This window comes from Rousettus aegyptiacus, unplaced genomic scaffold, assembly GCF_014176215.1.
Source record: "Rousettus aegyptiacus isolate mRouAeg1 unplaced genomic scaffold, mRouAeg1.p scaffold_m13_p_5, whole genome shotgun sequence".
NCBI lineage: Eukaryota > Metazoa > Chordata > Mammalia > Chiroptera > Pteropodidae > Rousettus > Rousettus aegyptiacus.
This window is the reverse complement of record NW_023416308.1, coordinates 68,411,345-68,430,236: the sequence shown is the minus strand read 5'-3', so window position 1 is coordinate 68,430,236 and position 18,892 is coordinate 68,411,345. Positions and strand designations below refer to the sequence as shown.

General features: G+C 35.2%; 1 protein-coding gene across 27 annotated transcripts in view; it reads right to left on the bottom strand.

Moving 5' to 3' along the window:
* DLG2 (discs large MAGUK scaffold protein 2) overlaps positions 1 to 18,892 on the bottom strand; it is a 1,668,408-nt gene that overhangs the window by 373,892 nt on the left and 1,275,624 nt on the right. For 22 of the 27 annotated variants that reach the window (XM_036221806.1, XM_036221807.1, XM_036221809.1 and 19 more), the window contains one exon: positions 8,318 to 8,473. The exons of the other annotated variants lie outside the window; for them this stretch is intronic. In XM_036221806.1, the coding sequence (XP_036077699.1) occupies positions 8,318 to 8,473 (156 nt within the window). The remainder of the gene's footprint in view (positions 1 to 8,317; positions 8,474 to 18,892) is intronic. 27 annotated transcript variants of the gene reach the window in all.

Genomic DNA, 18,892 nt, shown 5'->3' with positions numbered 1-18,892 from the left:
GAGCTAATTGGTATAAAGTACAGCCTGGCAACTAATAAGATCATATAAATAATAGCAACTGTTTTCTATTTCTTCTCCATCATCATCACATCATCACCATCATCATCATCATCATCATCATCATCATCATCATCATCATCATCATTGTCATCACTATTACTATTAGTACTACATGCTAAGAACCATTTTTGGCACAGGGAATGTAACATTAAACAAAACAAACAAAGATCGTGCTCTAATGAAATCAATAGTCTAAGTCCTGATGTATTTAATTTCAACTACCCCATTCCATTGTTTCCATTTGTTAGCTAAAATATGTACCATAGTTTTCTATAAGATTGAAATAATATTTAAAGTTGTCATGAGGATAAAATTAGTTAGTACATATAAAAGTTTGGAACAGTCCCTAGCACATAAAAGCACTCAATACATGTTAGTGGTTTTAATTAATATCTACGTGGTGGGTGTTATGGTCTAATGTACTATCTGATTCTTTGTTGCTATAGTGATTTTGCATAGCATTTCCTCACAGCTATTTTGCTTCCACAGAGGATTTTTTTTGAATTTATGCTTCTTGTTAAGTTTCTTATTGATACCCAATAATATAATGGTCACTAAAGTAAATATAAAGATCACTCCCAAAACATTATGAAAGATATGCTAAAACTAAGGGAAAATATTCCTAACATCTCAGGTAGATAAGCAATCTGGCTCTTTTTTTTTCCCAAAGAAAATCAATTAAATTTAGGTTGCTTCATCATAGAGAGTTATTTGAATATCACAGAACAGGAATTTTGGAATAAGACCAATCTGGGTTCATTTCATAGTTCTTCTGAGCTTCCCACTCTCAATCTACCTACCAGGGTTTTGAGCAGTAAATGAGAGCTTTTAAAATGAGTTGAGTTCCATGTTTTCTTGCCTTCTTTACATTATACGATGTAATTTTAAATGAGCTTTAAAAAAATTCTTGAATTATTAATGAAAGTACCTCTCTACCTTAATATAAAAAGAAAGAGCGAAGGGCAGCAGTAAATAGCATGGTTTTTAAAAAGTATCTACACAGAAAATGCATTAATTTCAAAGCAAGGGCTGTTTCCTTGCAAACCTTGCATATATCACATTGCAGAGAAAAGAGGCTGTAAAATGGCATATGGCAAGAGAGTCTCTATGACTTTGTGGGATTCAATTAACCCCTCCTTATTTTCCTTAATTCAAATCGGGCTTAGCGATCACCTACTTCAAAAAGGCAGTGAAGGCCTTTAAAGAAGAAACTGCTGCATAAACTTGGGAAAGGGCTGTGCTTTTTGAGTTATGCCCAGAGGCTTTCCTTTTCTGGTTTTAATTAAAAATGAAATTAGGAATCCTTTAAGACTATATTAGGTTTTTAAGGACCTAAGAAGGTCAATGATTTGTTAAGCATCTTCTTTCTCTTTTTAATGGTGCTATTTCCCAGATGAAATCATGCCAAGAGGGCTCAAATTCTCTTTTGGCTCCACAGATTCCCAGCACAGTGGATAAGAGACTTGGAAGACTGAGTGTGAAACTGTGGTGTGTGTTCAAGAGAGGGATTAAGGCTACATGAGAGCAGGAGCTGGTGCAGGAATGCCCTGGTAGGACTCCCAGCCCCTCCACTTGCTAGATTGAATCTTACGCTTTGCAAAGTTGCTGGGATTTTTAGAAACAATAAGGAAGATATGGAAAATGCTGCACAGAGCAGATGTTATTTTGTCTACAGTCCTCAAAAGTAGTATGGAAATACTGCCACATGAGTAGATAAGAAAGAAAATTACCCCATAGGAGTGTAAAGTCACATATGGCTTTAGAAACATGCCACTTTTTACAGGGAACTTATAATGTATTAATAAAAGGGAAATATATGACTGTCTATGGTGACAAGAAGTATTACTGCTAAAAATCATAGAACAAATCAGCATTGACAGCTTTTACATGGTCTCAGGGGATTTACCTATGCCAGTAAGTATTTTTCATTTGATTTGTGATAATACTAAAAATAAATATAGGCCTTAAAGTAAAATAAGGCCTTAAAATAAAATAAACACATAGAAACAATTCATAATAATTAATGCGGCTAGTGAATACACGAAAATTCATCTGCTACATTTCTTTTTATCCTCACAACAATCTTATGAGAAAAACAGTACCGATGTGATTATTTCCCCCCTTTCCTGATGAGAGAATTGAGGATCTGAGAGAAATGACGTGCTTAGTTAAATGCACGTGATTGGTATGGCTGAAGAAAGGTCCCAAACCTAGACAGTCTGGATACAATTCCTGGCTCCTCTATGACATCAGGTCACCACCATGTCAAACAAGAGACTTACTAATATACTTTGCCTCCACTTCCTTCTACTGAGTTTCCTTCTACAGAGTTTTATGTTTAAATACATTTATTATGGGCAAGAGTGACAATGTCTTTGAGAGGAGGTGACGCAATCACCATCTAGTGAATACCCCGAGCCAGAAAATTGTTCTCCTTGAATTGATCACAAAGTACCATCCGTTCTATTCAATAAATAATCCTGGATCCATTAATCTCTATCTCCACAGCTTCAGTGTAGTTCCTTATGCTTTCCACTGTAATGATATGCTAACTGGTCTTCAGACCATTTTTAAACAGCTGACAAAGTGATCCCTCTAAAAACACAAATTGGATTATGTCTTTGCTCAGCTTTAAAAATCTTCAACAGCTCCTCACCTCTTACAGGATAAAGTCCAAAATCCTCTGCTTGGCAAATAAGGTCCTCTACAGCCTGCATCTGGCTGTTTCCAGCTTTATTACCCACTCAATAACCTTTAGCCACAAAGAACTACTGGGAGGCCCAGAGTGCATCGTGCTGTGCACACCATGAGGCTTAACTCTGCACTAAGCCTTTTACTTGGAACACGTTTCCTTCCTCATCCAACTGATGAGCTCAGTGTCTGAAAACTTTAAGAAAAACAGGCAGTTATGTGATTTCTTCTTTGCTTACCTTTAGAGTTACATGTACTTCTATTACAGCATTATTATGTCTAGAAATTATATTTGATTTTGCATTTACAGACTTTGAGACAGTTAAAACATTAAAGACTCAGACAAATTTTCTATTATTTTGCAAGGAGAGAAGGCTTGCCAAAAATAAACCACCATAACATATGACTGAAGTCTTATGAGATAAAGATGTTGCTCTATGTCCTGAAATTGGGAATGGCTTGAGGCTGCCAACTTCATGATTTCTACAAAGGGAGTGAACTATACCTGGATTCTGAGCTCTGTAGGTATACTAGCAGATGGACCTATGAGAAGGTAAGGGTAAATTTCCATAAATAATGCTTCTTATAAGTGATTAGGAATTGATGAAACAAAGTATGAGTGGGTAACATTCCTGTGTATATGTTCAAACTTCTGCAGAAGAGAGTCAAAGATCATGCTTGTTTTCATCATTATCTCTCATACTAGTCTGACTTTAGTTACCTAGAGATTAGGTATAGTGGAGAAACTGAAAGTCTTTGGCAGAGATATATATATATATATATATATGAATATATATATGAATATATATCACAGAGTATATATAAATAAAATAGAGTAATGAATTCTTCATTTACATGTCTTTGAGCTGTATATGGAGGAAAGATTCTTTCTTATTCATCTCTGAATCCTTAGCATTCAGGATAATGTCTGGTACCTACTGTAAGTCTCATGAATATATACTTTTCAACAAGTGAAATTATTTTATGATTACATAATGCTTCAGAGTCCATTTCCTATCCAAAATCTGCTGACATATTTTAATTAGCCTTCATCTGGTTTATCTCAGCCTGGTTATTAATTACAAAATAACAATAATTAGGACCAGCTATGGAAAAGGACAAATAAAAATACACCATACATGTTGAGAAAAAAGATCAAAATATTATTTTCCTTGCCCTAGGAATATCAAATGAATAATTTACCATTCTCCCAAAGCAGGAAACCAATTAGAACATCCAAAACTACCATTAAAAAAGAAAAAAAAAAGCAGAGGCCCCACAGTAATCCCATTTGATTTCATAGAGCTCCAAATGTTAGTTTGATTCCAGGCTCTGCCCATTTCTTGCTTTTTACAAGGTCTGAAAAGTCAATTACTCTAAACATAATCTGCCTTAAGAGCTGGCACTTTACCAAATAATTTAAAGTGCTTTCCTAAAGAAAATTTACAATTTCTCTGTTTTCTTTTAGATGTTACAGAAGTAAATGGTGTATACCATTAATTCATCCCTGGATGTTTGCTGTCAATTCAAAGAGCAGAGAATTTGGATATTCCCACTGAAATGCAGAGAATACATGATTGACTCTCCCAGCTTTTGCTGACTGGCCTCCATTCTTCTGAATGCTAATTAGGGATTAAGCTGGTACATAAGGGTGGTTTCACATGCTAACTTCCACAGAAGTAGCTCATATCCTAATCTGAGATAGTAATTGTTATATCAATATGCACATGCTTCTGAAATAGACTGGGATATTCTCAAATGCCATGAAAAATATGTATTACCACATATTGCATTGTAAAGGTTAGGCATTTCTTTAACATTTTCTGGGTGGTTTTTTCAGTTTACCCGTTTATAAAAAGTTGTCCTAATATAGTAACTTGAACTTTGTCAGTGCCTGATAAGTCTTGGTTGAATCAATTAATAGATATATTTTTATAATATCCTCTTCTAATATCTTGAAATACTCTTATTTTGCCAAGTGTCAAAGCCAAACTTGGACCCATGAAGATAGTGGATTGGGCTCCTGTCATTACTGGAGTTTGATGAAGGCTGGCCTATCTGATTCTAAGTTCTCATTTACCTCTGAGATTCTGTGTTATTTAAGGTCACAGTGGAAAAAGCAAGTGATGGTGTCATAAATGGAACTAGAATTCTTGAACTTTTTTCTTAAATTAATGGCCACATTTCAAGAAACATCTGCTTGGAGAGATATTTTCTGCTGGAGAGGAAATAAATAATCTCTGAAAGGAGTTACTCAGTCTTCATGAAGAACTGGCAGTCTATAACATGGAAACTGGTGATTGAGATAATATAAGGTGAAAGTGCCACACACAAAGTGAGCTCTAATCTATTGTCTTTTGTTTCCATGCATGAATTCATTCATTCATGGAATTGTTTTATGTACCTACTAAAAACTGAGTAAAGCACAGCTTGAGCCAAGACCTGTTTCTGAAACAGGTATCTGCTTGTCTGATGTTGATTTTATTCCCATGTTTACTTAGTCACTAAGAATAATTCTGAGCTTTTGCTGTGCCAGGCACTATGCTAAGTGTTAAGAATATAGCAGTGCACAAAATAGACACAATTCCACTTATTGAGCTTATAGTGTAGAGTGTGAGACAGGCATTTAGTTTCAAAATCACATAAATCAATGTACAATAACAAATTAATTGAGTCTTATGGCGGCGGGGAGAGATAACACAATAGGGGACCAAATTTTCTTTTTCGGGGAGCTTTTCCGAGGAAGTGCAAATAAGCTTAGATCTAAGATGACCAGAAGTTAACCAGGCAAAGTGTAATAAGAGCTTTTCGGTTTGAGAAAAGAGCATGTGTAAAGCACTTGAGACAGGAAGAGATTTAGTGCATTTTGTGAATGTAGATAGTGTGGTCAGCAAATGGAAGATGTTTAAGAAGCGGACAGGGGTGAGATCATGCATAGCTTGGATGCTATTTTAATGACTTTGCATTTTATACTAATGCAAAAAGAGAGAAATATATCTGATCTGTATTTTTACAGATCACTTTGGCTGCACGGTGAATAAACCAAGAGGACAACAGTGAAAGTGGTGAGATCAATTAGGAAGCTACTGTATAGATGGGAGATAATGGAGGCTTGAATTAAAGTGGTAGGGAAAAAAAAAAGTAGAGGAGAATAAATAGATTTGAGGCACATTTGGGAGGTGGAATCAATAGGATTTGAAGACCGATCAGTGTGAGGGAGAACAAGGTGTTAAGTAGAATTCTCAGGCTTTGGGCTTGGACAATGGAGTAAATTACTGAATTGGGAAAGTGAAAGGGGAGCAAAATGGGGTAAAATCAAGATTTCAGTATCAGTGTATTAGTGATATGTGTATGTGCATGTGTATGACATTTTTCTAGCAATAAAGGATAAAATATGGAAAAAAAAAAAAGGAGGGAAAAGAATTAGAATAAAAAAAAATTTCCCGAAATGAGGATGGAAAGTAGGGATTTGGGGACAGATATATATCAGGATTGCTGAGGATGTGTTATTTGGAAAAGACATATTCAACATCATATTGCGATTTACCGATTTGGGAAAAATAAACAAAAAAAATCCTATGGTCTTTGTAATACAGATTACGGAAAATAAACAGAAAGGAATCATTTCTGGTGGGGCCACACAAAAGGTTGATTATATTATCTGCTTATTGTTCCTGGTGAGTTTTTATGGAGTGATGGATCGAAATCCCTAGTGAAATTCAAGAAATGTAACTGTTATGTTCATCAAAAAAGAGCACAAGTTAAAAAAAAAAAATCATTGACACTAGGCCAGAACAAGAGAGAGATAAAGGCAGGATAAAAATAAAGAAAAGGAAAAAAAAGAGAAATGGCTGGAGAATTTTTCTATCAAGCGAAGACATCTCTGCCATCATGCCTGTGCTGATGCAGATTCTAATGGTACCTGGGGTTTGAATCCCAGCCCTGTCACTTAGCAGTGGGTGGTCTTGGGCATGTCAGGTAACTTCTCAAGCCTCTGTTTTCTTATTTGTAAAACAAAGACAATGATACCATCTACTTTATAAGGTGATTGTCAGGGTTGAAATAAATATTTCATAAGAAGTGCTTAACAAAATGCCTGGCACAAAGAAAGAGCTCAGTAAAGGTTAGATGCCTTTACATGGCTGATCATAGACGAACAATTACTAGAATGATTATTATAGGTGTGTGTACCTCCTCATTTCCCGATGATTATGGTGACTTTATTCTCTTAATTTCAAAACTGTATAGTTCACTGCATCAAAAAATAGTTTTTATGATTTCTTAAAAATATAGGAGGATTTAGTTAATATTTATAAAGCATTTCTAAAAATGCTATTAAATTTTAATGATCGAAAATCAGTAAAAATGTTCCAGCTGATTACACAGTTGAAAATATGTTTTCTCATTTATGTCTAGAAATGCTAGATATAATTTAAAATTTGTAATTTAACTCTCTAGAGAGGTCAGTAATTGACTTCTAAAGTTATTCCTAGAAAATATTAAAAAATAGAGATAATGTTCTAAGGAAATCCTCTTGATATAGCCATTTTTCACTTTGAATCATTCTAAAATCTATATTTTCCCAGTCTTTACAATATTATTAAGACATATGCAGATATTCTATCTAAAAACATAACTACATGAGCATCCCATTATATCTAGAAATATCATAATTGAGATCTTTCAATTTGAACTGAATTGGAACTACCTTATAAAATGATGGATTCTCTTTTTCTTACTTTCCTCTCTTTCTGATTTTGTTACTGTGTGAAGATAGGGTTTTATTATTGATTACATGTATGTTTAGAATATCAATGCAAAATTATGTCCAAACTTTAGATATAGAATGATTTGTTCATAAAGTGTGGAAAGACTTAAAATATTCTAAGGTCAAATCTGGAATCTACATTTATTGTCAGTATCATACTGAGGGCAATGCCTTAACTTCTTTGAACATTTTTTAAAAAAATAAAATGAAAGTAACTAAATAAGAGGACATATGTAATCACCTAGTTTTGTAACATATTGTAAAGGTTAAGATTATATTCTGTGTGGCTAGATAGAACCAGCTAATTATGTAGTTTTGGACAAGCTGTTTAATACTTCAAGGAGTCAGCTGAATTATGGCATTCATTTAATATTTTAGTTATAATATTAAATGATGATGAAACCATCTATTTCTTAAACTATGTTTTACCTGAAGCATAGTTAAGTATCACATATTATTTAAAAATATACTCAATACATGTTCTTTCTTCATTCTAAGTGAAATAGAACTAAATTCCAGTACTAATTCTCCTTGAAAAATATAATACCTCATTAAAAATTCATGGGAATCAGGAACATGTTGAGCATCATGTGATCATGGCTGAGTGCTCTGAAAACACCAGGAAGAAAAAAGGGCAATGTTCTTAATTTCTCCCACTGCACCAGGGAGCAGAGCATCTCTCCACCTTGAGGAAGATGTCAAGTGCAAGAGAAGTGAGCAGAGGAGGATTCTACCCATTCATTCACTGTGGAAGCACATGCCATTTGAGAAGATGAAGTGAGGAAGCACATGCAGTACCTGGTCATCTCAGAGTCAGGGAGCAGGCCTAGGTGGTAGTGGGGGTAGGGAGCTGAGAGAAGGAAGCTTTTGTCACACTCAACAGGGGAATAGTGCCTGGGAGAAGCAGGCTTATCACACAGTTTGTTCACAGTGCTGTAAACAGGTTCCGGAGGCCTGGTGATACAAGAGGAAGAGAAAGAGATTCATGGTTAGCACACACACACTGAACAACTGTGCAACTAGCAGCATTTCACGATATGCAAAAGCAAAAATCCAAAACAGTGTTATGGGCTTCATTAGGCCCGAGTTAAGGGTCTTCTTAGGAAACAAAATCTCTGGTTAAAAATGAGAACTTCAGCTCACATTTGGCATGACATACACCAGATACTTCACCAGAGTCATAAATCAACCTATAAATGCCATGACTTTTTGGATAATCCAGTGTGAAATCCTGAACTTTGAGATCCTCTGGCATGCCTCCTTTCTTAAACTTTAGTCTCATCTTAAATGGAAACTTCACAGAGACATTCCCTGAAGACCTTGGCCAGCACCTGTTTTATTTCATAATATTTTTTTCTTAGCATGAAATAATCCTTATTTTTGTTTGTTATCTTTAATTTATTATTGCCATTGTTGCTACACCATACATTTTATGACAGAGACTTCATTTATTTTGTTAACCAGTAAAATAGGGTCTGGGACACAGTACATATTCCATAAATATTTACTGAATGCATGTATGAATAAATATACAAATACAACTTTCTACATTTAAATTGCACTTTTATTTTTGGCTACGGGTCAGGGGTTGGCCCTATCTAGGAATCTAATAGCTTATATATAATCTAAATGGCTACTCTAAATATTTATTTATAGGTTGTCAGCCGACAATTGATTTCAGAGAGTTTTCTACAAAGAGGATAATCATTTTGGTAAAATTTCTATTAAATAAATTAATCTATGGTTACTGTAACGTCACCTAAAATAGCAACATTTTTATAGTTGTTACTTACAATCTTATACAGTATTATCAGATGAATTTTACCTATAGTTTTGAATTAAAGATCTATGTACTACAAAGTACTTGGTTATTTAAAAAAAAAAAATCCAAAGCTCTATCCCCCATTTTTAACACACAGGCTGAAATTGCTATCAGTATTTTCCCTGTAAGGTAAAAATTGGAAGATGTAAGTTTAAATGGAAGAATTGTCTGACAGACTGGGCCACAGACCCAGGAAGGGTAAGCTTGACTTGGAAGGTAAAGAGCAGATTAGGACACAGGGTTAATAGCACCCCTTGATTCCATAAAACCCTAGAGGCAACAAGTGGTACCCCATGCCTAAGCAGAGATACAAGAAGGGTAAGTGAGACTCAGTGAGGGCACAGTCTGTGTTTCTGTAGCTCCAGCCCCCAACATGGCCCCTAATGTATAACAGGAGCTCAATCATTGCTCCCTGAACTGATTGAGGAAGGAGAGCAGGGAGGAAGAGAGAATAAGCAAAGTATTGACCTAATTTATAATATTACTGTGGGCCAGTCATGACTTATACACACTGTCTAGACAATTGGATTCTTCCCTAACACAAAGCTTTTACCACACAAAAAGAGATGCCTTAGTCTGTTAATTTTGTACAACATTGTAGAGGGGCTGAGATTGGGTAGAAGGAATACAGAGACCTATTTTATCTTTTAGAATAATTATCTCAGTGCTAAAAATGAGGTACTTTTTACAACAGTTGGCTTGTTCTATCCCAGTGGCTAATACAGTAATGTTTACAAGAAGAATTCAAGGTTTGCCAAATGAGATAGCCAAAATTGTTCTTACTTTAGGGAAGCTGGAAAATATTCCCAGTTAAGACAAGTACTCCATTTTCAGAAAAGCCTAGGTTTCCAAATATCTGTTTATCGTTTATACATACACACGAAAAATAATGGTAAACACCAGCCCTTAAAAAAGACAGCTGCAAAATTATTCTTAAAAATGCGTTTTTAAAATCAGCTTTTATAAGTAATTTACTTTGTGTGAAGTGACATAAAAGGAAGATACTATCAGTTAGCTACTGAAATACATCTTTTAAAATACCAAGATTGGATGATGTTCTTGATTCTTGAGGAGGAGTATGTTTTTGCTTTGCTGATACATTTGACTTTATGAAGCTATGTGCATATTTCTCATGGTCTTGGACACAGAAAGACTCACGATGCTGGTCAGATAAAGAAAGTTACCTTGGGAGATCACAGTCTTTTCTGCACCTAAAATGTGGTTGTTCACACAAAAATTCAGCTTGGAAAGGGCTTTATACTAATAAGTTGCATAAATATCAATTAAATAAGAAATGGGATACGCACGAGCTCTATGGGAATTATTCTGTGTAGGTTATCAGGAGAGGACCTGATGTTATTCTCCAATTTTTCCACTCAGATGCAGCTGCTGTGGCAGAGATGGCTGGATTGCTTCCCAAACATCCATTTACTCGTTTTCTCTTATTAACAGAAACCAAATTTTCCACTAGTCACCTTTCTTGCAGTAAAGACTTTATTCCTCAGCCTCCCTTGCAGGTAGATGTGGCCCTATGAAGCACAATGTGATTCAAGCAAAGGGTTTTGTTTGACCACCTAAAGGGAAGCTCTGACCACCTAAAGGGAAACTGATTTTGTTGGGATCCCTGCAGTTTTGCTCTCTCCTATTTCCTCCTTCTGCTGACCTGGAACCCATGTAGGATGGCTGGAGCTTCAGTGCTCATGTTGGACCATGAAGAACCTTGAAGATGAAGGCTAACAATACACATAATGGAGCATAATGGCAGAGCCTGTGTCACTGAAGATAAGGAGTTTCGCTATACTACCTTTGGATTATCTACCTCTGGATTTCTTTTATGCAGGATGAAAATAAACTATCTTGTTTAAGCTGGTGTCATTTTTTAGATAAATAGGACCTAATATTAACAGATATACTTTATGATAATAAAGTATCAGTCTTATAAAAAAGGTAAGACTGATAATCTAATACAAAGTAATAACTATAGATAGGGCCTGCCATAGGCAATAATACATTTAATTATGTCAGAGTTTCATCTAACACCTTCTATATACATAGAAAAACATGAAAATATTTTTTAACTATATAATTTAAAGTCTGTAACTGTTTAGAGAACTCACAGCATATTTATTTTAAAATATTACAAATATAAGATGGTAGCTGATCTAAACTGCCAGTACGGGGACTATGAATAAAAGAAGTAATAACTCCTTTTAGGTCACAAAACCTTTTCATGATGATGTCATCTCAGTAGCATCTCTGCCTAGGAGAGCTGATTCAATTTTCTTAACTGACATTGACTAAACAGACCAAGAAAATAATGTTACCAATTTTCCTCTAGTCCTTTTACCTTGGTAGCACAATGTTGTGGGACAAATTATCAAATCAAAGTTGGCTAACACATATCTTAAGAAAAAAAATCTTACTTGAATTGTACAAAATTAAATTAAGGGAAAAATGTTATTCTCTGAATACTGCGATAAATTCAAGACAATAAAAATGAGGCCCTGTACATTGCCTTCTATTGAATTCTTGAGACTTTCACCCGTGTCCTTTTGGAGTCATTTTTGGGCATAAATTATTTCATGACTCATGTATTTAGTAGATTTGGTGTTTAGAGCAGGCTTAAATACATTAGATTCTAGAAAGAAGACCTTATTGCTTTGCCTACAGTCACTTCCAGAATTGAGTCCTAGTGGATTGATTCCTTGCCTAAGCTTAACTATTCATGATTCAAAGTCTTACAACATAGAAATACAGCTACCGATACTGCAAGCTCATTTTTACCTATTATTCAGTCTTCCTTTCCTTCCCTGTTTATTTACCTGTTATTTTTTACAGTCACTGGCTAAAGAGTAGGTATATGAAATCCACTTTCTTTTCTTGAGAGAACGTTTGATATCACAGAAGATGAGTAGATGAAAAATAAAACAAAATAAAATAAAAATACTTGACCAAGCCTTTGCAATACTGACAACATCCTCTTGCAACCAAACAAAATTGAAAATGTCAGTGAGAATCTCCTTTCAAGTGGCATATAATAGGGTTCATATTTGAAGATTTCTGTATGTTAACTTCATTATAGTTCTAGGATTCTAGCATGTATTATGTACTATATAGGACACAGTACAATATCCAGTAAATACTATTACAAGCTACAGTCTGAACAAAGGAAATGACACATAGAAGGTAGTCGAGAAATGTTTCATTAAATGAATGGATAATTTACTTATTTATTTTTTGACCATTTTCAAATGAGAGAAATGAAAAAGGAAGCCATAAGTTATTCTGAATCTTCTAATCAGGTTTAAAACTTTTAGATCATCATTAATTCTCATAGGTTATGTTGAAGAACGGAAATCCCGACGTTGTCAGGAAGTGACAGCTTTAAGTATTTGGTGTGTGCGGTTTATCCATTCTCAGAGGGATGGGGCTTCTTGTATGTGCAAGTCTGGAGACAGAAATGCCTGCTCCCAGATCTTGTAAGAGTCACCTCATGATGTGGGGTTCCTCAAAGACTTCTCAGTCTTGAGTTCCACAAGGCCTAAAGCCAGCAGCCAGAATTCTCAGTTTTTTCCTGCAGTTTTATTCTCTGTAACCTCTCTGACAGGAAAAAAAAAAAAAAAAAAAGCCAATTTATGAGCTGTCACTGTGATCTTGGTGGCAGGAACAGATGCCACCATCACTTCCCGTTTATTCAATAAAGAATCACCTAGGGGAAATGACTTTGAGCAGTGCGAATCAGCCAGTAGCAATTGAAAGGGCTTATTTATCCTATTATAAAGCTCCAGAGTCACCTAGGTCAGAAGGTAATGAATATGGAAATCCAGTCTGAGGTACCTGCTGATTCTCTTCCTTCTATGGATGTCCCCAGAAGAGAGGAAAAGTAGTTAGAGATATTAGTTAATCTCTAAGTGAATTTATAAACACATCATTTATCTTGTTGTCCACTTATCAAGGGCCAAAGATAAATAGCTTTGTAGTCGCCAGTGCTGAGCCATGGGCATATATTTGCATATCTATGGGTTTATAATTATAGGCTCTTATAGCATGTAATTAGCACATTCTGGCCCTTGGTGAGCTCTTTCTTCTCTGAACTCCATTAGCACCTGCTATTCTATTTCTTTGGCATTTTCAATGGCTAATTTATAATGCTGGTGTATTAGAGGGAGGTGCTTCATCTAACCCTATTCTAAGAAAAACTACCTTGCATACAACTGTCCCTTTTCATTTGCTCCACTTGACTTCAACCCGATTTAGTACCCTCACCCCCTTAGCCAAAGCTTCTTAGACCAGATTGGGCCCCTGACTTTATAAACATGACCTGTATGGTTAATAGGGATCTAAAAGAAAAAAAGAAAGAAAAGAGAGAAAAAAAAAAGCTAGGTCAATTGGAGTCTCCTATGGAATATGACATAAAAGGGCAGAAAAAAAAATCAGCTGGTAGCATAATGGAAAGACACAGACACAGAGAGGGTAGCTATAGCTGTGTGCACTAATTATAGAGCACCAGAGTGAAGTTCTACCAAATGTTGCTGCTAAAATGTCTAGAGGTTCCTTGAATCTAGAGTGATGGTCTGCATTCACTCTTTAAGGGGACTATTATGGCTCATGCAGCTGAATTTCTCTGCTGGTTCCCATATGACATTAGCTGGATAATAAAAATAAACTACCATCACCCACCCTATTCCTTTATAGTAGCTTAGGTCAGATCTCTTGTTTGCCATCAATAGAGTGAAAATAAAACAGGCACTTTGTTTTTACTATCTCTTTAGATCACCTCAACTAGACTATGCCACTAAAAGACAAAAGATGAAAACTTAGACCTGTATGTAATCCCATAGCACCTGAGATCCTTCCTGTCTTTAGAATTCTGATATTTTGTTAATTATGAATTGTTTTGTACTAATTCTATTATCTAAAATAGTGCATTAAAATGTCATCTTAATTACTGAATTTTTGGTGCCCCTTTAAAATTTGTGCTCGATGTGTATACCTCAGTTGCCTCACCTTAGCCCCAGCCCTGTATCAGAGACAATAAATGGTTAACACAATAATGATGATGATAGTGATGGTGATTGTAAATATTCATCTGCATAGGACCTGAAGATACAGGTCAAGGAAATATGGCTCCCTTCTCTTAGAGGTAACAGTAAGAGTGACTCACACTTTATATTACTTTCTTTAAAGTGACTCACACTTTACTGAGTCCTTCCATTAAAGGGAGTGCTCTCAGAGTCCTCAGGCAGTCCCAGGCAGTGCCCTCACCACAATGTACTATTATATTTGGTTCACAGGGCTCTTTCCTTTCTAGACTATCAGTTTATAGAGGATCAGGACAGAATCTCGTTTACCTTTGTTTTCTCATAGCTTTCCTGAATACGAGAATGTATAAATAAAGTACTACCATAGAGTTGTGACAGAAAAGTGGTGAGTACATTTTATTCTCTCTTCCTGAGCTAGAACAAAAAGGGAGTACCTAAAATTGCAATAGGAAGAATTTGGGTTATATGTTTGTACACCTTTGACTATAAAGCTCTCTGTTTTATACACTGATATTGATAAATCTGTAAACCAGTCAGGTTCTCCAGCTCTCATCCTTCTGTGGTCTTCTTTGGCTTCCCTAAATGGGAAGAGTACACATAGCTCCATTATCCTACATAAGCAGGACTCAGAACCAAACTACATTAATAATGGCAGCTGGGATACTCAGGGCTCGAATCCCTAAATACTGAGTATATTACATGATATAATTCAGAGAAAAAAATCTTTTACTATTATAAGGGTGCCTCAAGCTCTTCTTTACAAATAATATTGTTTTTCTGGGCCAAGAATTTGGAGAAGTAAGCATGAAAGGATTAAATTACAGGTGTGGGCTAATAGATATTAAGGCAGAATTTTGGGAAGTAATTTAGGGGATAAAAGAGAATTCAGGATTAGGCTGCAAACAATGTGGCTCAACAAGTGAATCTGACATTATAATGATAAGGATTAAAAGGAAGAGGCTGATTTATCTTATACTTCTGTAAGCAGATAAGTGTTAGTCATTTGGTGAAGGTGCTGTTAGAAATTTAAAAGTATGATACAGAGAAATCTGAGGAATGGTTTGGTCTAGACAATTTGTAAAAATCCATTTATCCCCCTGATTCTAAGCACCACCAGACTGGGCCCCCCAGGACTTCCACTGGGAACCTTGGAGTAGATTCTTATTTGCACGATACTCACTTAACTATTCCAAAACTTAGCCTCCTCATTTTAGTGATATTAAAAAGCCTCCTCTATATATCAGCAAAGTTGTAAACTAAAAATAATACTTAGAATTAAATTATTATGAAATGGCGAAGTGAGTGGAAAGAAATAGAGCTAGATTTGGATTGTGGCTCTTCCAAATTCTACCCTGTGTTGACCTTCTACTGTTTCTTAACTTCTCTGAGCCTCAGCATCCATATCTATAAAGTGGGGATTATAATACTGGCCTGAGGATGGCTGTGAGAAATAGAAAGAACGCTTGTAAAGGACCTTGCTCAGTGCATGACACTCACTGTGAGATCACCAAATAGCATTATTTTTCCTCTCAGGCACTCAGGATCACAGAGATGCATAGCCTCTGAGAATTTGCTCCTCAATTAGGCAGTTCACATATTAGCACTTTAATGTAATGTGGATTCTCTTCAAGAGGATGGAACAAAGGAAGTAAAAATCAGTGGTTTTTAGTATCACAAAAAACACTGCATAACAGCGCCTTCTAACATGGGGTAAAAGGGGTCAAATATGTGGTGACAGAAAGAAATCTAACTATGGGCGGTAAATACACAGTGCAATATATATATATAAAGACCTTTGCTCCTGACATTAAAAAGGTAATTGATCCTCTATCATAGCTCTGGAAGTTGATGTTCACTTTTCCTGGACTTCTCAATTATTTTAATTTTCTCTAAAGAGATATCATCCTTAACTCCAACCTTTAATTTGTGCCTGTACTTTTATAGTGATTTGCTTTCCTGTATGGCTCACAGGTGCGGGGTCATATTAAATTGTTGGCCATAAGTAATTTGTTATTAATGATGGACTGTGTACCATTATCTATAAATATTTACTTTTTCAAAAATAGAAATTAAGATTGATTTACCATTTTCTCTCTATAAACATCACTCTCAATTATATTTTGCTATGTTTGCTTATTGAAGAGAAAAATGGCAGAGTAAGAGCTGCACCACATGAAGTCATTTTGAAAGTTTTCAATTATTAAGGTGCTTTATTTTCTCAAAGAATTTTTAGGTTTCTGAAAAATTGGGCCCTCTCATGACAGTGAGTTATAAATGGTTCATGGAATGTTTTATTGAAATGAAAAGTTGAAAATCAATGACCTTGCCAATAGTGATTGTAACAGGTATGTTTCCAAAGACTGAGATGACCGTCCCTTTGGTATTGGGTGGGTGTCCAGCTACAATAGTATTTTTATGGGATTCCGAAAGATGTTGCAACAAATATCTGAGATGCACTGGGTCAGTATTATGGCCACACTAGCTCTTTGAGAAATGGATTTGAATTATTTCAGGAATGTTCAATACATCTTATCATTATGTTTATACTCTTCTATTTTTGTAAACTTAGTTAAAAAAAATTAATCTGAACTCAGAATATATGAATATGCAAAACAAAATAAAATAAAAAGCAGATTAGTAGTTATTTGGTATTTTCATGAAATAGAAATTTTTAAATAAAAGGAAATCACAGAAGAGAGATTGGACTACATAAAAAACCTCATAAAGTAGCAGTAAGTTGGGGAAACATGTGCTTAAATATATTTATCAATATTTTAAAGCTGTTTCTACAACCCAATATGAAACCCCATAAACTTTCAAAAGAAAATAGACAAAGGTTATTAACATCTAGTCACAAAAGAGGAAATACAAATGACAAGTAGACATACAAATATAAATATTTAACCTCACTAGGAATAAAAGTAATGCAATTAAATGATATATCCCCTTTGCCTGTTTAAAAATAATAAAATTTTTTTTTAGAATTAATAAACCACAACTTAGTTGCAGTATGGAGAAACAGACCCTGATATTGCAGGTCTATGGAGTATAAAACCCCTTTACAACATTTCAAAAAAGCGATTTGGCAATATAGTACAGAAGTTTTAGAAATAATCCTGTTCTTCAGTTCAGTAATTCTATCACTAGTATGCAATCCTAAGAAGAAAATAAAAAATGTAGACAAAGTTTTCCACAGAGAAAGCCATTGCAGTATTATAAGAGCGAAACAGAAAAGATCAAAAGGAATCAATCAAAACATCTAACAAAGAGACAAAGATACAGAACATAAGATATATTCACATGAGGGTTTATTATTTAGCTATTATAGTTAATATTCATAAAAATTTTAATAGTATAAGAAAATGCTTTATTTATAATGTTGAATGAAATGAAGTATGAAATTGTATATGAGGCTGTGGGAACAGTGGGAGGTGAAAGCATCTAATTTTCTTACTTTTTTGAGTTAACCACATTATTGGTCAATGGCTAAGCTCTGGGTTGGCATCTTTTGGGTTGAGAACACACCTTGTCCATTCAGGTCTGGCTAGGGGGTGAAATGCATGATCCTTTGGGGTTTCCCCCTTCAGCAGAGCTGTAGGCAGAGAACGATGCTCTGAGGTGAGCTGGGCATTCCATCGGTTTGATTAGGTTTGGTCTGTGGGGTAACTATCTATGCCTCTATATTCTGAGCTAGTACTAGTCAAAGATGGTATGGAGATAGAAAGCAAGGCCATTCCCTTTGGAGAAAAGTTTGAAAACAATGAAAGAGAGGAGTTTGAATGATAGAAAATTATGGAGAACATCATAAAGGCCCCCCAAAAGAAGGTTCAAAGCTTAATATCACCCCAGGGTTTCTTTCGGTTTATCATGGTATTAAAACATATCATAGAACAGAAACTCTACCTCTGCAATAATCATTTTCTATTCTCAGAGACTCCGAGATTATTTATATCTGTAACACCTAAACTAAAGGTTTCCAAATCTGATGAAATCTTAAGTTTTAAAATTCACACGTACGTGAGAATTTCTGAATATGTTTAGCCAAAGCATATCTTCTAAAATAGAATGCAAAATGTTAATTCAACTATGTACTCCTATATGCCAATTTTACATTACTAACACCCACTCTATAGGGGAGAAAACCCTTTATGCCTTTAACTGAAAGCTCAGCTTGAATAGAATAGCTGTTCCCCAAAAGGAAAAATAATGTTCAAATATAATTCTCTATGTATCAACAGGAAGAATGAGGTGGCTTTATCCCGAAGGTACATTATCCTCAATTTCATGCAGCTCTTACCATTTACTTTCCTAGGTCAGTTATTGCAAGCAGGTTATAAAGACCGTCTGGTGGCCAGAAAGGAAGAATAAGCCACCTATAAGAAAAAGAGATTGCTGTAGCACTGTCTTGCTCTCCTTGGAGAGAACTCTTGGCTAAAAAGCACCTCTACTAGGATTTCGAAGTGGGACATAGACTAAGGACATAAATTCCCTGGAGTCGATGGTTCATAC